Here is a 19958-nt window from a genome sequence, read left to right on the forward strand (position 1 = left end):
CTTTTGCAAATTAAGTCTTTAAATAGCCAAGAATTTATTTTTGCATATGATTCTATTACATTTTATTATGCATAGATGACAAATTTTTTCTAGTATCATTTGCCTTATATTTTACCCAATAATCTATGCCTACTAGATATTATTTCCATGTAAACATGGTCCTATTATGGATTATTCTATACTACTGTTCTATTTGTCTATCCCTGCATTAATAGTCTACTTATTATAATAGCTTTATTTAATGAGACTAAAAATCCTTGCCAGTTGGCAGAGTAAGTTCATCTCATTCTTCTTCAGGAGCTAGTTGTTTGTTCCTGGAACCTTATCGATACATCTTTGGAATCAATTTGTTAAGTCCTCTAAGTTATGGAAATTTAGAATTCTTTTGATCTGTAACATCAATCTGAGGATGGATGACACCTTTATACCATAGATGTTTCCAATAAAGATGATGTATGTGTTTAGTTTTTCTAATGTGTTTCAATTGTTTCAGAATGTTCTTCAGAGACCATGCACTAGAAACCCATCTTCTGATGATCTCATACTATTGTTTTTACATTACGTTTTTGCTTACAATGTAATATTGACCTTATTTACAACTCCTACTTATTTATATTTATTTTCAATGTAATCATAGCATTTGTGAATCAAGCTTTTTCTGATCTTAAAACTTCTTAAATTTTTCAATAATATACTTAATAGAACCTCAGCACAGGTAGGTTTTAAGGAGAAATAGTAACAAGACAGCCTGTTTCAAAGGGAATTTTGAAAAACGTTTGAGGCATGTAACCTGTTATTTCCAAACCACAAGGCCAAGATTAGTGTCATCAGAGAACCCCTATTTGTGTTGCTTGTGTTGCTCTAATTTCAGTTCCTCTATCATTTGAACATTGCCCCTTGGTTTTTTTTCTTCCTACAAGCCCAATGTTATAAATTATATTATGTCCCCATCCCACAAATTCTTCTGTTATTGATGCTCTAATTCCAACTCCCACATGACTGTATTGGAAGGTGCAGCCTGTAAAGAAGTAACTAAAATTAAGTGAGGTCAAAAGGGTAAGTCCCTACCCCTCATAGTCAAACAAAAAAAAGAGGTCATACAGCAAGACAGTAGCCCCTACAAACCAGGAAGAGGCTTCACAGGAACTGACCAGCTGCCACTCTGGCTTCTGGTATCTAAAACTGCAAGAAAGTAAATGTTTGTTGTTTAAGCCACCCTGTCTACCATGTATGCTATTTTGTTATGACAGTCTGGTCTAATGATACAATAAAAACTATTTTGTAACTAGGATCTTGTTAATTCCCAGTAGCAAGGCTCCTTACCAAATGATCTAATCAGCTAACTGCCAAGGGAGTGTAAGGACAATACTGAGGACTATAAGACAAATTCAACAGTATTCATTGAAAAATAAGTTTATGCTTCCTCTTTTTGAGGCTAATTATTAAGGTTCTATGTGCTTTTTATATCCCTAGGTCCTTCCCCAAATATATAATGAGACACAGATTAAAAACCTAAAGAACTATGGGATAAGTGCTAAGTTTTTACTCTTGCTTGCAGTGGAAGGTTATGAAACAGAAAGAACAAGAGCAAAGATTTGATCATGTGCACGGAGATAAAGGTAAGAATGTGCCAATTAGAAAGATTAGACTTAATTGTACACAGTTACACAGTAAGTGGATTAAACAAGGTAGAAGTTTATTTGTATCTTCCAAAAAAGGCCACAGGCAGGCTGTCCAGGATGGTCTGGTGGTCCCGGGTGGTCCCAGGTCCCAGCTTCTTCCATCTTCCATCTGAAGAGTGCTTCATGCTCAGGATGGCAACTGGAGATACAGCCATAATGTCCACATTTCAGACAAAAAAATGGGGATGAGGGTTTGAAGAAACACAAAGGATAAGTCTCCAGAGTAGTTTGTATAAAAACTTTCCTGAGAGCTCCTGCAAAAGACTTCTGCATATAGCTTTTCTTGGCAATCCCTAACTGCAAAGGACAGAATGTAGTATTTGGCTGTTTACAATATCACCTCAAACGTGTAATAATGGTTTCTTTTTTCTTAATATGTCATGAAGCTCTGACATTTTTGGGGCCTTGTGGACCCAGAGTGGCTGCCTCTTGCATAGTTAGTTAATTACAAAGTCAGTGAACAACCTGATAAGCAAACCAACCAATCCTGAGTCCTTATATTTGTATACTACCTTTTACTAGACCCCTGCCCTCCTTTACACGAGATGCCTGACAGCTAAGTACCTACAGCCCAGAGAATGCTGAAATCCTTCAAATTACCTAACCTTACATTTGCTCAGCTTACCCATTGTGCTTTACCTGTCTCTTCCCTAGAGAAAAAATAAGGTGAAGGCCCTGACCCATGTGTGCCTCCTTACCTACTCTTTGTTCATGTTGTGGCCCTGTATTGCACAGTATGCCCCTCCTCTTGGGAAGGGTCAGGAACAAAAAGCTGCCTCTTGGAAGTGTCAGTAACAAAAAGCTCTTCTTTCAAAGGCCACTGTCTCCCTATCTGTCATATTACTATACTGTATATAATTAAAATAGATTCCAGTGGTTGGTCACACAACAGGCAAGCAACTGGAAATCCTTCCCACAATATGGTTTTCCACAAAAGAAACTGGTATCTAGCAAGATGTGAAAGTTATCTCACAAAAAACTATTTATGATGTGTATGCCAAGGGAAAAAATTACTCCTGCACTTCTTGGCTCCAGATTATTACATACATCCTGATCAATACCTATTCAAACTAAACTCATTATCTTTGCCCCCTCTCAAATTTGCTGCCTCATCTGTAGTCCATAAACTTAAAAACAAAGTTCACTATTCACCAGTGATCCAAGAAGGAACTCCTGAATCATCTTTCAATTGCTTTTTCTCTTACCAATACTTATTGTAGCACCCCACACTGTTCAGGGGTCTTATGTTATTCTTAGTATTTGTATTCCAGAGCCTAGCACAAGATCTGACACAAAACCAGAACACATTTATTTGAATTAATTTGAACCCCAAATGTTACTCGAGTTACTTCTCACCCCCACCGACCCACCCACCCTACTAATCTTTCCAGAATTGTTGCAGGAACTTCGTAAGTATCTCTCGGCTTTCCCCACTTCTAACCTGTTACCCGTGTCTCTTTCCTTTCTAAAGCATAGTTTTGATGAGACATTCCTGTTTTCAAACCTTCTATGGCTCCCTACTGCCAATGTTCTGCAAGATTCCAGGGTCCTTTATATTCTAGCAGGAACTCATCTTTTGCTACTTCAAAAACGTTTGCATTTCTGGATCTTTATTTATTCTGTCTCCCCTGCAGAAAACTAGCCTAACTATTTTCTTCCATGCTATTCCGCACACCATGTCACACTTAGTTTCAGAGTTTCCACCTATTCTCCCTCCCAGCCCTCATCCTCCCAAACTGTACAGTTCCTTACTCAGCAATCTTGTTAGAATCAACTCTATAGCCAGGTACTGTATTGGGTCCATACTTATAACAGCTGTCCAGTTGACTATGGAATATTAAAAAATTGTAATCAACCAAAAGCAAAGAACCAATGTGGAATAAGTACTCAGTTATCCATGGAAGCATCGAAGTGAGTAACAACAAAAAGTCAAGTACAATAAACTATTCTAAGGTTAATAAGTTCTCATAAATATTACATGAAACTTGGTAAGACAGGCACAGTGACTGAAAGAATATGCCTTGCTTAAAATATTAACAACAACAATAACAGTCAAGACATATTGAATACAAAGTGTTTCAGTCACTATGCATTACACGAGTTACAGGTATTATAGCATTTATTATGTTCTTCACAACAGTAGTATTACCTTATTTAATTGTAAGGCAGAAAGTTAAGTAACTCACCAAGGGTCACTCACTCAACTGTTGAGGAGAGAAGCACAAATTCAAATTCAAGCTATCTGACTGTATGGCCTTACCTCTGGGCTATTATTATTATAGACTACTTGTTTTTCAAACAATAGGTAGGGCAAAAAAGTAAATAAACATCAAAAAACATTTTGATGTTTATTTACATATATATGGCAAAAAAAAAAAAAGCCCAGAGATGCAAAAGAAGGCAGACAGAGAGAGTAAATGGATGAAGAATAAGATGACAAAAAGATGCTTCATTATTGTGGCTATACGACCTGAAAAGCTACAAACTATCCTGATATGTGGGGCTGTGGGGCTGGCACAGAAGCAAATTACAGCAATGAGAAGTGACTTTAATGCTGTCAATGCCTGACAAACTGCTCAATCTCTCAAAAATGAGAAGTTGAAAAGTTCCTTAACAATATTCCTGACAATTTCAACTCCCAGTATGTAAACAGTAAAAAGAGCACATGCTCCAGGTTACTCTAACCAATAGATTCTGCTTGACATAAGGAAAGCAGGAGGAGTATGTTAAAATCACATGGTAGAAAAATTATCTGGGACTTATTTTCCGGTAGGATCATCAAGCTAAGAATTAGAAATATTAGTAGGCAGAGAGGTAACTCTCCACTCCTAAACTCTCCACCCAATCACAACCTATTATGTATTCAACATCAACTGTCTCTTTAGATCAGCAGTAGAAGAATGGGAATACTAACTAACTGTAGAGGAGTATGAGTGCAAATGCAGTGAGCAGAAAGGTAAACGAACACCTCACATACTGAGCCTCAAGCTCCTGGTAGGCATCTTAAAAGATGACAAGTTAATCTCTCTCAGTTTTTGGATTTCATGGGTAAAACAGTATTAGTACTTTCTTCTTAGGATAATAGTTAATTGAGACAATGATTTAAAAAACATACTTAGCTCAGTGTCTGACATATAGTTAGCACATAAGAAACATCAGCCATTAATATGGTTATCATTACCTCTCCCTATCACTCATTAACCTTGGGGATTACTGTTCATTTTCTACAGTGATTTTCTTGTTGCTCCTTCCACCAAATTTCACACTATGTAATGCAAATCCAGAAAGAAACTAAGTAAAATAATCCTGCCCTCATTTTCATGTCAGTGTTCCAATCCAATTCAACTGGATGATAGACATCTCATAAAGTCCTATAATGTCACTGTGGTAGGCTGAGCGGGATAGGAGTTCAAGGGCAATTTGAATAGAAGGTAACACTGCCTTCGAGAATTAGGTAATCTCTTTTGGGTACAATGGGAAACTTCCATTGATTTTTCCTAAATGAGTTATGAAGCTTAGACCATAACCCAGTTAGCAACAAGTTTGTCCCCCAAAACAAATATACCTATTCCCCAAACAGGCTCAGAAAAATGTTTGGTATTTTGGGATGTCTCTGAATTAATTATTCAGTGATTTCTGAGAAATGCATTATTCTGAGAATTGTACTGGCGGTGAACAATAGATTATCATACAGGTAAGTCTGTTAGTCCTTGGTTATATAGGTGTTATTAAAATGTAGATACTATAAGCATAACATGCTAAAATGCAGATGGATGGATAAAGAGTATAAAAATTTTTCCAGTACATGAAGCAGTACTGGCTGCAGGTAAGTTGAGCATGCCTGGTTTCAAAATAATGGAAAAGATTTTCCCCAAATTAAAGTTTTATTAATTATAAAACACATACCCATACTATAAACAAACAAAAAAGTTAAAAAGTATGAAAAAAATACACAATATCCTATCCAGTGATAATCACATTTTGATGTTTCTCCTTTCAGACTTTTTAAAGCATTTTGAAATTAATTATAACTTATTTTCAAAACTGGAATAACACCATACATGACATTTCATACTTTTTCCTCCCACTTTTCTGTGTATAGCTCTCATCTTTTCCTTAAATACATAATCCCCAAATCAAAGTCATGGAGCAGAATCAGCAGGTTTATTATCCGACATCACATCAAGAAGGGAAATGCAGGGCCATGGATCTAGCTTAGTGATTCCACCACCTGCCTCAAAAGGACAAGGACCCACGTTCAATCTCTGGTACCAAAAAAAAAAAAAGAGAGAAGGAAAATGCTTAGCCTAGAAGAGCCCTACAGTCTATTCCTGCTATCAGATTCTACAAATATATTCTGTGCCTGGACTTTTTTGGGAGTAGCAGAAAGCAGATAGTGCTGCCAAGGTAAGGAATACAGTTTTTTTGCTCCAGCAAATCTGGCTGGTTTGGAGCCAGTGGGTCTACCACCATCAGTATGCAGATAGAGGGCACAACCTGACTCAGAAAGTGCTACTGCCTCAGCCTGATGCCTGCTCAGCTACAAGATGAGAGGCAGCTACAAGATCCCCTGCAGGACAGTTTAAAGAGTCCTCACTCAGTTCACAGCGATGATCCTACAGGACACACTATTCTGTTCCTGCACGCTGGACTCAAGATACTGTTTTAGGCAGGTAAATAAGCTCTTGTGATTTTCCCAGAGAATAGACTGACTGATCATCCTGTTTAGTGAAGAATGCTAATCTGCATAATTTCTCATAAAATTTAAGGCGTATAAAAGCTGCTTTGCTGAGGGACGATACATGAGCTGCTCAAAAGACAAGTTTATTTACTTTACAATTTTGCATGAGGAATAAAACTACCTCACAAGACAGATTTAATGTGTGAACACAAAACACAGAGTTACTATACTTGCCAACTAATGGATCCCACTGCAGAAAGACAAAGATAGCTGACAAGAGGCAAGGGTAATTTGTACTGTTCCTGGGCAAGAAGATAAAGCTAAGGAATGCTATCTTTGCTCAGCCAAACTGTGCACTGTAAGCACAAAAAAGCTGTTCAAGTGTGCAAGAATAGTTAACTCCAACATGACCTAAGCTACAGTTGGTACCACATTCTTAGACAAAGATGTCAGAATACGTAGCCTGAGAAACAAATCTACAGGATGGACTAAGCTGGGCAGAGTGGGACAGAGAGAACAAAGGACTTCTAACATTTGAACAAAATGACTTGATCAGCAGGAGCTGACTTCTGGAAAACTGTAAGCAGACCTGAGAAAGACCAATACAAACTTTACAAATAAAATGCACTGAAAACTAAGTTGATTTTATGTAATATTTATTAGTAATTATTGGTACTGTACTGGAAAATAAAAGGAAAATGCAATGCCGGAAGCTCTAGGAAGTAAAAAGGTATTAAGAGAACCTTAGGGTTGAGGTTTAGCTCAGTAGAGAAGTGTTTGCCGGCATGCCCAAGGCCTTGGGTCCATCCCCAGCACTGAAAAGGGGTGGGGGTGGGTGGGAAGGGGAGCTTCTTCCTATGCTCTGAAAATTCTGGAAGAGATCTTGAAAATGATAGTAAAAAGAGGCTTGTAAAGACATAGAATAATGGAAACAGAGCACCCACAGATGAACTATTTCCTCTCTAGTTAATGGGAATCATTCATCTGTCAACATTTAGTGTTTCTTCTATGCCACACACTGGTTAAGGTACAGGTACAAAGAGAAGTCAGTCCTTGCTTGCCTGCAAGTCTACAGAGCAAACATAAGAAAATCAATATTTACATCTATAGGATAAATGACTCATATACTAATGCTCACTCAACACTGCAAGGCTAAATCAATACTGAAATAGAAGGGTACACAAAAAGCAGGGGGCCCTCCACAGAACACGTATCCCTTTGATATAACACAGATGGATGAAAAGTTCATTATTTTGTATAGCTGTACAAAGAAACTACCCCTAAAAGAATAAACAACTAGTAAAGGCTATATATAATTGATAAGACCTACCAAGGGATATGCCACATAAAGAGGAGGAGTGAAAGAAAACATTATCAATCATTTTATAAAACATCATTTTAATTCTTGTCCTTAAAACTATAAAGACTATACATGATTTGAAAATGAGACTGTACCAAACAATGGCCAAAGAACCATCCATTCATTCCTTTCCTTTTGTCTGGTCACTCAAAAAGATAATGTTATCTGTAAAGAAATCAAAGTATAAGTATTAATTTCTGAACTTTGTCTTTAATAATCCTCTCTCATTTTTTTTTTTTTGTTTTTTTTTTGGTTTTTTGAGACAGGGTCTCCCTGTATAGTTGAGACTGAACTGGAACTCACTATGTAGCCCAGGCTGGTCTCAAACTCACAGCTCCTGCCTCAGCCTCCTTTGTGCTGGGATTACAGGCGTGCGCCACCCCGCCCGGCTAATAATTCTCTTCTAATGATATATAATTAGTCCTGTTACAAGTTTTTAGAGTATTAAATAATGTCTGCTATGTTCATGAGTAGCATATATAATAGGCATAAATGGAGCTGCATGTTAGGTTTCTATTGCTTGTCTAACAATGCAGATTTTGTTAAAAGAGGAGAGGCATTTCTTAAATTTCCTGAACAGTTAACATAAAATCTTTCTAGCAATAATTTCCTCTAAAAGAGCTGGTCACAAACTGGGATGCTTGCAATGCTCAAGAGATATCAAGAAATCAGGATGAATGCCCTTCCACAGAACAGGACCATTCCAGATGCTACAGTAACAGAAACTAGGATGGAGAACCACACATTGCCTTATTAGCAACTGCAGATTTATTTATGTTTTAAATAAGTTTAAGAATTGTTTTTGTTTTTTGAGACAGGGTCTCACTATGTAGTTCAGACTGCTCTGGAACTCACTACATAGCCCAGGCTGGTCTCAAACTCACAGCAGTCCTCCTGCCTCAGCCTCCCAAGTACTGGGATTACAGGCGTGTGCCACCATGCCCAGCTAAAAAATTTTATTTTTAAATTTTAAAACAAAATGACTTTTAAGTATGCATTTTGGTGAAGTTTTAACTACAAATATTAATGCAATCATTTTCACCCAAAAACATCAGACACTGCTCTGCAAATGCTATTTTAGAGGAAATTAGCCAAAGGTAAGCAAAGGAAAAGAGATAAAGTAGTATTTTCTATGTAACTCCACAAATTTTAAATTCTTTTAAGTATAAAATTATCCACAAAAAGACTATTATATGACTAATGAGATGCTCATGACTTCATAGTTAGTATTCCAAAAACTGTATTTTTTACTTCAGACAAGATTATTAGAATTGACATCATTGTGTTAAAAGTCAACAGTGCCACCCTCTGGTGGTTAGTATTAAATTCAGGTATAAACTGTAGGGAAAAAAAATTTAAGTCTACGCAACAGCAAATTCAAGTCTGTTTTCTTCAATTCAAACATCACTGAAGATAAAGTTAACTGACCATGCTAGTAATAACTGATGAAAAGAAAACAACGAAATGGTAGGCAAACTGAAATGCTTCTATTTGGTTTAATTCCTAACAAGCCAACAATCTGAACAATCCAAAGTTTGTCCACACACTTGATGCATAGTTGGGAGGAGGGGACCAAGGGCAGAAAAATACCTATGTTGGGTTTCCAGGTCAATACGCTTTCAAATAAACTATTAGAAGATATATGATTAGTATATACAAAAAATTGTACATCGATATGTACACTGGTTAAGACACAAACTTTGGAACAGTGAGATGAAAACAAAAGTGTTAAGACTTAAAATGCATAAACCACATGATATAATATATAGATGTTCATGAAGTAATCAAGAAAACTGAATTCTTAGTAAACTTGGTATTTAGTTCAAAAAGTTTAATATCTTAATATGGGTGTGGTAATAGCACTGCACTTACCTTTTTTGAAAAGATACCTTATCTTTTAGAGATACCTACTAAAACCAAACATCATCTGTGATTTGATTAAAATAAAAAAACATCCACACAGAGGCTAGGTGTGGTGGTACACACCTGTAATCCCAGCACTATAAAGGAAGATCCTGTCTGAAAAACAAAAAACAAAAAAGATAGCTGGGCATGTTGGTGCATGCCTATAATCCCAGCATTTGGGAGGCTGAGGCAGGAGGATCGCTGTGAATTCAAGACCAGCCTGGGCTACGTGGTGAGTTCCAGGTCAGACTCAACTACATAGGGAGACCCTGTCTCAAACAAACAAACAAACAAACAAAAAAGATGTAACACTGGTCCCTCAGTTGATGACTGAATGATGGAGGCTCATTTTTACTACCCTCTACATTTTATGTATGTTTGAAATTTTCCACAATAACTTTAATAATAATAATTTGAGCCTATCTCAGTAGTAAACAAACACTGAGATATTACTATAAAATAGGCTGTTTTGGAGACATGTTCTTGCAAAATATTCCAGGCTAGCCTTGAATTCACTATGTAGCGTAGGGTGGCCTAATACTCCATAGATCTTCCTGACTCAGCTTCCCAAGTGCTGGGGCTACAGGCATGCACCACCACACCTAGCTATTCATTTCTATTCAATGTTTTCTAAAAATAAGGTTTATTGATATTTTGGGGGGATTACCAAAGATCAAACTTAGGTCCCTGTGCTTGCAAGGCAGGCAGCAGAACCAAGCTAAATCCCTGGCTAAGGTTTATTGATTTTATATCAATAAAAACAAATAAAAAAACAGAATTGAGGCTTAATAATATCTACCTTTAGCAATTTATGCAAGAAGTGATGGTGAACCTATGGCACCCATGTCGCAGTAGTCCATTTGTACCACTGAAAGCTCTAAAAGATTTGCCATTACTGATCTATCGCATTAACAGATATATTTTCAATAAAATTTTAATTTTAATGTTAATAAATTGAAAATGGTCTCAGTTACGTACTAAAAGCAATTGTAATGGTTAATTTCAATCAACAAGAAACATATCATTTAGAGCCTGTTGCAGAATCTTTTTAAAGTATCTTAAAATTTCTTTTATATACAGTCAGCCCTCAATATGCATAGGTTACACATCCACAAATTCAACCAATCGTGGATCAAAAATACGTGAAAACAATTGCATCTGCACTGTACACGTTCAATTTTCCTTGCCATTGTTCACTAAACAATGCAGTGAACAACTGCATAGACTTTGTATTGCTATTACTATTACTTTACATTACTATCAGGTATTATAAGTAATCTTGAGATGACCTAAAGCTTATGGGAGCATATGTGAAGGTTATATGGTAATACTATACCATTTTATGTCACAGACTTGAGCATTTGCAGGTTTTAGTATCTGTAGGGGATCCTGGAACTAATCCTCTAAAGATAGAATGGAATGACTATATGAATGTATTTTTGTTCAACCAAAAATAAAAATAAAATTTTTAACTACACAGTATATTAAGATACACATTTGAAGAAGAAATGAAAACAAGTTCAAAAAAAGGAATAATACAAACATTTCAAATGTTGAGCACTTATTCACGTATTTTTAATAAGATGGTATTAAATTGCCACACTTACAGTCCACTAATCCAAACATAATAATTTTATATAGAAAAACACTTCTCAAAGTTAATGTACAGAGATCCAAGGAATTATACTGTTTTCAAAATTCTTTTCCTAAAGTTTAGGGTATCTTAAGGGATACCTTAATCTTCTTCAAGCTTTCTATGTCCCTTGTTTTGTATTTTGTTTTAAGAACAATGAAGTTTTTTACATTTGTATTGAAATTTCAGCATATGAACTTCCAAAGAGGTTCTAAATAAATCTACACTAATTTACACTGCCACATTAATACAGCTGTTTTGGCACACAGTTCTCCCTGTTTAGGCCATGGTATATATGTATACATGTATGTATGTATACATGTGTCTATTATGTATGTATGTATGTATTTGCTTTTTTGAGACAGGATCTCACTATGTAATTCAGGCTGGCCTTGAACTCACAGCAATCCTCCTGCCTCAGCCCATGAAGTGCTGCGATTACAGGCACATACCACCACCACTCCCAGCAAGCCATAGTCTTTAAAAAAAACTATGATTAAATTTGTTTAACCCTCAACAGTAAGTACTAGCATGGACAATTCAATTTTATACTCTACTCAAAAGTTACCTGTGAACTAAAACTGCATGTAGAGACAATCTTTTCAAGAGATAAATGTAGAAACTCTTAGCAAACAGAAAAAGCTAAATAAAATTCTTCTGAATTCCAGTTTCACAAGCACTGGTACTCATAGACCCAGTTAGTTATGTACAACACAGTATAACTTTTAAAGAAAGAAGAAAAAGAAGAGCTATTATTGCAAGCTTCTTACCAGCTATGATTGTTGTTGCTTGTCGTCTCACATTATTCTTGTCCATGTATTCTCCATAGTCTACTTTCCCTTCCACGAAAATTCGAGACCTGATATAAAAAAAAACTGGTTTATCTGGAGATCCTAAAACACTTTACAAGAGTCAAATCAGCAGTGATAATGAACAAACACCAAAGACAGAATACCTAATTACATGTAATTTTATTCTTGCTTCCGCTTTTCAAAGTTCAGAATTAACAGTACTAAAACACAATGTAAAAACAGACTTGGATACACAGGTAAAATGGACAATGTTATCACCCTTCAACTAGTTTCCTCATGGAAATTTAAAAACAAAAAAGTAACCATATGACTATAAAGAATGGAAAAGCAACTTACATAGTACCACCCTTTAAATCTCTAGGAATTTCCAATGTATCATTTCATTTAACCTTTGACTTTGGACTCCCTAACAGATACAATGACTTTAACTTATTTATCAATTTCCTTCTATACTGAGGTTCATAACTTTATTCTCAAGAGACTTAGATTATTAAAATTCAAAATCAAGGTTTTTCAACTTAGTATATCAGTTATTGACTAATTCTACCCCACAAAAAAGGCTGAGCCAGGAGATCATAACCCCTTTTATGAAGAGTAAAAAATGATACCCACTGGCATCAGTTTTCAGAGTCCACCACCACTACAAAAGCACAACACAGAAAAAGACAAACTAGTGAATGATGGGACATCAAAGACACAGACTTAACTATCAGTAGGTCAAACCCGTACATCAACATTTTTCTTTAAATATTCTACATGTGTTTGCACATAATATAAAAACATATTCATACATATGTATATTATTAAAGGCAATGGAGATATATATGAAGGAAAGGTATGCAGTTATTGAAAAGAAATAGAAATTTTAGTTACTGCAGAAACTATTTTTCATGAAATGTTTTATTTCTACAACTCAAGTACATTTTTAAACATAATATTAATATAACTATTATTAAACATACCCTTCTGAGAGTTTAGATATTTTTCATATAAATAATCAAGCCAAGCATTGCAAAAGAGAACTATTACGTCTATAGAAAACTACCAAATAAAACAACTGCAAGAATAGTATAATAACTCAGTATATTGCCATTCAGACACTCTAGGCCCTCCAAGGGTGTCATACAAATGCTGAGGCAAAACATCACTCCCTGGGTCTGTGGTCACGAACCTCCTAAAAGCATATATTGTTGCTGCTCAAAGAGCAGATGTTGTGGTGGCACTTGACTCTGACTTCTCTCCTGTCTCATCTATTTCTATTTATGTATATAACTTGTTTGCCTAAAAAGTTCTTAGAAAGCTTAAACCATGTTTTGCACACCTTTGAATTAGTCACATGCACAGACATTCCAAACACACTACTGAAGAATTTTTAAGTACCACTTGTGTAAGTCCTAAGGAATAAAGTTAGTTCCTGGTCATGAGTCCATTTACTATCAGTTCTTTAAGCCATTCAATCCAAAAGATCTTTCCTTCTTATACTTACCCCTTTTTCACATACTGATATGCTACATCTCTAAGGCCTGGCCGAAACACTGATATCCGGTGCCATGTTGTCTTTTGACTGACATCACCTAAGTCAGAAAAATAGAAAACATGGTTACAAATGCCCTAAACAAGAGGGGAATGAGATTAAAGAAAAAAAAAAAAATTAAGATGTGTTATGTACATATACCAGCTCCCCACAATGAATGCAATCATTCTGTTTTATAAATATGTAGCTTTAAAAAAAAAAAGAAGGAAAAAACCAAACATTGCCGGGTGTGGTGGCGCAAGCCTGTAATTCCAGCACTCAGGAGGCTGAGGCAGAAGGATCACTGCGAGTTCCAGACTAGCCTGGGCTACATATACATAGTACATGATGAATTCCATGGCAGTCTGAACTACATAGTGAGACCCTGTCTCAAAAAACAAAACAAAATAAAAAATGCTCCAGACAAAATAAATAACAAAGGACAACATGCTCAGAAAAACCAAATTCACAAAGGGTAAAGGAGTATAAGGACAAATACAACCAAAATGCTACATGCACATATGAAAACATCACATGGAAATCCAGAATTTTGTAAAGTTACTATGTAATAAAAAAAATACCAGTTTAAAAAACCCAACTCACAATTTCTAAAACAGAACAAAATTAGAAAAGATAGACCTTGTGTAAAAGTAACCTATCTCTAGTTAGTTAACTGGCAATAAAAACGTCTATTTACTGTTGGTAAACGTAAAACCCCAGTGTTTCATACTCACCTATTTGGTATGCTTCACTTTCCCCTGACCGCCACATCTCATTTGTTGCTAGAGAAAATATGGTGACTGGATTTTTTCCTTCCACCTGCCTCATGACAGGGTCCTGACCCACTCGCCCAAGCAACTGCACCCGATTCAGAGCTAAAATGTAATGTGGAGAACAAAGTGACACTGAGAATCTGCTATGGACTGAATGCTTGTTTCCCCCTCCAAATTCCTATCTTAAAGCCCTATCCCCTATTACAATAGTATGTAGAAGAGGGCTTTGGAAAGGTAGTTAGTTTAAATGAAGTCATAAGAGTGGGGCTTACATGATGGGAGTAGTATCCTTATAAAGAGAGACAGAGACCAGGGTTTTCCCTCTCTCTGCCACGGACACAGTAAAAGTCAACCATCTGCAAGCCAGAAGATTATCAGCAATAGTCCAACCATGATGGCTTGGATTTCTTGGCCTAATCTTAGACTTCTAGGCTTCAAAACCATAGGAGGTAAATATCTAGTGTTTAAGGCATGCAGTCTATGGTTATTTGTTATAGCAAGTGATGACTATTAAAGAAATCCACATATCTGACTGAAAAACTATCCAGAAAAGGGATAGCTATATATACTACATAAATTTCTATCTCCGCATTGAGCAAAAGCCAAGTTCTAAAAGATCAGCAAATACAGGGGCAAACAAAAGTTGGGGGAGGGGTTGACAAGAAAGAAAAGCCAGAGAAGGCAGCCTCACAAAACAAAATTTAAACTGAATTCTTTCTTTCTGTTTTTTTATGGTACCAAGGATCAAATTCCGGACCTTGTGCTTGTGAGACAGGCGGTGGAACCACTGAGCTAAAATCCCCAGCACTCTTTCTTTCTTTTACTGGGACAGGGCTATGCAGTTTAGACTGGCCTTGAACTCACTCTATAGCCCAGGATGGCCTTGAAATCCCAGCAATCCCCCTGCCTCAGCCTCTTGAGTGCTAGGATTAAGGATGTACCATCACACCTAGCTTTTAAATTTTTCTTTAAAATATCTTCTTTTAAAAGGAACTGTAGAGTTAAAAGAAATGTGAGATCTAAAATTCCTTATTCTGAAAGGGAATGTCTCATGAAACAGTATCTTTTACAATCTCTGTAACATAACTTCAGAAGACTCAGATAACCAAATATGATTCAAGGACATTGTTACAGCAGGACAATGAAGAAAAGAATAAGTAGTATCTGACTGACAAGGAACAATTTATCCTGGGCCACTAGAGTTTAATGGGCATGGCCAAAATCTATAGAGCAAGTATGAGCCAAAGACATGACAGAAAGCATGGTTAAGCCCAATACACCTCTTCTACAGCACTCTCAGAATAACTCAGAAATTAGCTACTTACATCTTTCAAGAATCAAACTGCTGGCTACTTCTGACTCATGTCTTACAAACTGACGAAGCACCTAAAGAAGAACAAATAAGTAACATGGTTTTAATTTCTTATGAATGCAAAATGCAAACAGAAGACGTGCTCATATTATTCACCCCGTAGCAGATCCAGAAGAGAATGGAGATCTCCAGATGTTCTCCTCGTATATAGTGGGTTTCTTTTGTTTTTTGGTACCAGGGATTGAACTGGGGTCCTTGCACTTGCAAGGCAGGTGGCGGCACCACTAAGCTAAATCCCCAGCCCCTCTCCAATATAGAGTGAAGAAAGGATCAAGCACTTTCAGAGCAGTTGACTACAAAAGCTAAAGGTCAAAAGAAGGTAGTACAGCACATGCTCAAGAGTTAATTTATGGGGTAAAGGAAATATGGGAAAAGAAAAAATATGAGAAAAGGAAAAACAGGAAACAAAGTCTTTGCAAATAGGGAAGGGTGGAGGGGGGGAAGGGAAGGCCAGGGGTATAGGGAAAAAATGAGAACCAAGATATGTCATGTAAAGGTACAAGATCCCAATGATGAATGTTAATGTATTGTATACCTAAAATGTACCAATAAACTCAATTAAAAAGTTAATTTATAGGCCTCTCCTGTTCTTTTTGTGGTAGTATTTCAGATTATGACACTGTAATTACACATAAAAAAATCAAAAAGAAAAAAAGTAAAATCAAAATGGTATGACTTCCACAATATAGAGCATGACAGTGACTGTAAATCCAACCGGTCCCTATGAGTTACTGTCAAGTACTAAAAGCAAATCCAGCATTTTTTTTTTCATTCAGTTTATTGGCTTTTTAGGTATACAGTACAGTTACGTTCATCATTGGGATCTTGTACCTTTACATGACAGATCTTGGTTCTCATTTTTTCCCCATACCCCTGCCCTCTTTTCACCCACTGCACCCTCCCCTATTTACAAAGACTTTGTTTCCATTTTTTCCTTTTCTCATAGTTTCTTGTCCCTTAAATTCCTTTCCCCTACACTTCCCACATCCCCTACACCTTTAGCCCTTTACTTTCTACTTCACATTATCAGTTAAATCCAGCATTCTTAAGGAACAGGAGATATTGTAAATGTGATTAGCCTAAAATGCTTCAGTTAAAAATGAGCCAAAATGATAAGGAACATCTACATCATAATACTATTGCCAAAATTAAAGGGTTTCTGGTGTAAGCTTAGCCCAGAGTTCTTTAAATACCTGATGGGAAATTCCTGCTTTCCATGGATCAAAGGAAGATAGTACTATTATGAATCTGATTAAGTGCAAAGAGATAGCTAAGTCACACAATCAGTGGAAAAGGACAGTCACTGCCACATAGAGCAGCAGCCATCATTACTGAATGGCTGTTTTAGCTGTTATCATTTATCCTACAACCAAGTGTATAAATGATGTAAAGTGTATAAATGATGTAGTTACCCCTCACTTTAGAGCAGAAGAAACTGAAGCTCAAAGTAACTTGTCCAAGATCTTGGAAGAAGTAAGTAGTAATGTCTAGACTAGAAGCCAGGAATATCTGACATGGTAGCTGTTGCTTTTCCCACTACCGTCTGTTGCCTCCTTAAGAGACATTCTGGGCAAGGGTTATCACAAAGGTAGAAGTGCACATCACTGGATCGAGTTCAGAGAGCTAGATATTTTATCAGAGAAACAGCTCTCAAGTGGCAGTATTGTTAATATGAAAAGCAGAAAATTCATCAAAATTGCCAGGCATGGTGGAGCATGCCTGTAATCCCAGCACTTGGGAAGCTAAGGCAGGAGGATCACCACAAGCCTCAAACTGGGAAACATACTGAGTTCAAGCTCAGCCTGTACTACATAGTGAGACCCTGTTAAAAAAAAAAAAAAAATGAACTCATTCCTGGGGTGTTGTTGGCTATATAATCTTATTAAATTTGAGGATAAAGGGTATATTAGAAATAAAGTTGTAATGTATACAATCAAACTAACTAGTATCTGCACTACATTTATAGAAGCACACCAATTTAAGTGGCAGATGAACCAAAACCAGTAAATCTGAAAGAATAACAATGTGTCTCATTTTAGGCACACACACAAAAATCAAAACGTACTAAAAAGGCAGAAAAATGGAAAGGATTGTTTAACTTGGATGACATTTAAAACTAAACTTTTAGCTTTTAAATATGATTTTGGACATATTATAGTGCTATACTATTATCAAAATAGTATTAACTTTCCCATGTTTCATATTTCAATACATTTTAAAAAGCAGGTTAAAAATACATGTAGGCTAAGGAGGGGATCTAAGAATATAAATTTGACAATAGGGTTGCAGTGACAATGGGATTCACACAGGAACTAAGTCTTCATTAGTCTTTTAACAGGAGGACAGGTAGTTATGAAGAGATGTTATAAAGGAGAATCTACAGGACTTGGTACCTAAATGTAGTAAGGAAAATGGTAATCTCAGCTGGCAAGGCTGACCAGAGTGACAGGATAATAAGAAGCCAGACTACGTGGAATGAGAATCAATTTGGAGCATTCAATTTGTGGTGCTGCTGAAAACTGAGCTGCTTTCTGCAGCATAGCAAGACAGCAGAGGGGTGTGTTTAGTAAGAGAGGAGATAAAAGTTCAGAAAAGGAACCACATGCCCTATAAAAAGTACCAGAATAATAGTTCTCTCTGGTTTAAATTCAAGTAACAGTGTAGTAAAGATTGAGTCATATTACACAGGTGAATAAATTTGAAAATTTGTATAGCAAACTTTTTCACATGACAAAAATCCACTCTCATCCCTATCAAATGAGTATCCCATAGGGTAGCTTAAGAGTCTTTTGTCCCTGAAGTCAAAACCTTAAAGAAATCTGACCCCTATGGCTGATGATAACAGCTCCATAATTAGAGCAAAGTAATTACCTGTAACACAGGTCTTCCAAAAATCATGGCTCCTATTTTCGTTTTTTATAATCTAACCTTTGGGCTCTTCCTGAAGAAGAAAAGAAGAAAAAAGATAAATACTACATCTTACAGCAAGAGCACAAGTTTATCAGTCCTAAATTCATTATGTGCACTCATATATTTACACAGTCCCCAATTTCAACAACACAGCAACATCTTTGCCAATTTGAACACCATCCCCTCCCCCAAAATCTCAGCTTTCTGATGCCACTTCCTCCTATATTTAAAAACAAAAAACAAAAAAAAAAACTGATCCTGAATTAATCCCACTTCCAATTCACTGTCATATTTCACTGAAATGCAAGCTTCCTTAAGAGAGATATTTTTGTCAGATTTATTCACTGCTATACAAACTAAGTCAAATTTTCCCAAAAGGGAACCTAACCCATTGAGTTTGATTCGGTTCTCGTCCAACTCAGTTTGTGACCAGAATCATGGAGTCAAGTTCATGAACCGAGGTACACAGTATTCTAAAAGTTCTAAAACTGTTCCTAATGTTAAGGGCTGCATAAATATTAATGCTTTTAAGGGGCATAAATCTGAAATGTATTACTGCGAGAGAAAAAAATACTGCATTATCGCCAGCAAAGACCGAGCACCGCGGAGACCGGGATTCCCCCCGCTCCACTCGCCGCCGGGATGGGCAGAAGCCCTTACCCAAAGGTGGCGCTTACGCCCGATAACATAGGAGAGCCAGAGAAAACAATGCACGTTCCCCAGCAGCGTGGTTCCCTCTTCAGTCCCTCACCTGACGCGCCAAGCAGCACCTCCTCTGACTAGGAAACTGCTTCCGGTTCACAGAAAAAGCGGTTCCAGACAAGAAAAGCTCTCCGCAGCGTGCGCTGTAGAAATGGTACCGGCTGACACCACGGGAAACACATCCCCTTAATAGGAGCGTTCCGGAAGCTTCTGTCCAAGCGGAAATGGGTTGATCAACGCCGCCAAGTGGTGAGTTCCGCAGATTTCAAATTCCCTTCAGAGGAAATTAGGAGGCTCTCAGCTGGGCCTAGGTCAGGGCTAAATAGTCGAAAGTAACAGAATAATAGCTCCACCCTCTGGAGGAACAAAAATCCAGCCCAGTCCTCCTAAACCCCTGAGAAAATCAGGTAAACAAACGAATAGAGAAAAGTTGAAGCCGCAGAATTTAAACGGGTGCCAAAAAAATTGGCAGTCAAGATAAATTATATTTACAGTAATATCTCTGAAATTCAAAATTAATGTAATCCGTGAAGTACAAATATTTAAAAATTTAAATACAGACCAGAGGCATATTGGAGCCTGAAGCACAAGACCGTGCCCTTTTATACATGTTTT

General features: G+C 36.8%; 1 protein-coding gene across 2 annotated transcripts; it reads right to left on the minus strand.

Annotated features, from left to right (window-relative positions):
- Nucleotides 1-1675: 1675 nt before the first annotated feature.
- Nucleotides 1676-19502, minus strand: Ssbp1 (single stranded DNA binding protein 1). 2 transcript variants are annotated; one of them, XM_010631644.2, is made up of 8 exons: nucleotides 19393-19502; nucleotides 18603-18672; nucleotides 15685-15745; nucleotides 14321-14461; nucleotides 13560-13647; nucleotides 12032-12120; nucleotides 7819-7888; nucleotides 1676-1821 (listed from the first exon to the last, which is right to left on the minus strand). In XM_010631644.2, exons 2-7 carry the CDS (start codon nucleotides 18627-18629, stop codon nucleotides 7845-7847), a joined length of 450 nt encoding a protein of 149 aa, XP_010629946.1. In that variant the 5' UTR covers nucleotides 18630-18672; nucleotides 19393-19502; the 3' UTR covers nucleotides 1676-1821; nucleotides 7819-7844. The 2 variants fall into 2 exon arrangements, with proteins under 2 accessions (XP_010629946.1, XP_010629947.1); XM_010631645.2 differs by lacking the exon at nucleotides 19393-19502 and adding an exon at nucleotides 19302-19386.
- Nucleotides 19503-19958: the final 456 nt, after the last annotated feature.

The sequence above is a fragment of the Fukomys damarensis genome, unplaced genomic scaffold (assembly GCF_012274545.1).
Source record: "Fukomys damarensis isolate Sample0158 unplaced genomic scaffold, DMR_v1.0_HiC HiC_scaffold_16, whole genome shotgun sequence".
Taxonomy (NCBI): domain Eukaryota; kingdom Metazoa; phylum Chordata; class Mammalia; order Rodentia; family Bathyergidae; genus Fukomys; species Fukomys damarensis.

Coding starts and splice junctions, on each gene's coding strand:
- Ssbp1 (XM_010631644.2), bottom strand. CDS start 18,629: ATGATTTTTGGAAGACCTGTGTTACAG. Junction 14,462..15,684: donor CAGTTTGATTCTTGAAAGAT/GTAAGTAGCTAA, acceptor ATTACATTTTAG/CTCTGAATCGGGTGCAGTTG. Junction 7,889..12,031: donor AGCAACAACAATCATAGCTG/GTAAGAAGCTTG, acceptor ATTTCTTTACAG/ATAACATTATCTTTTTGAGT.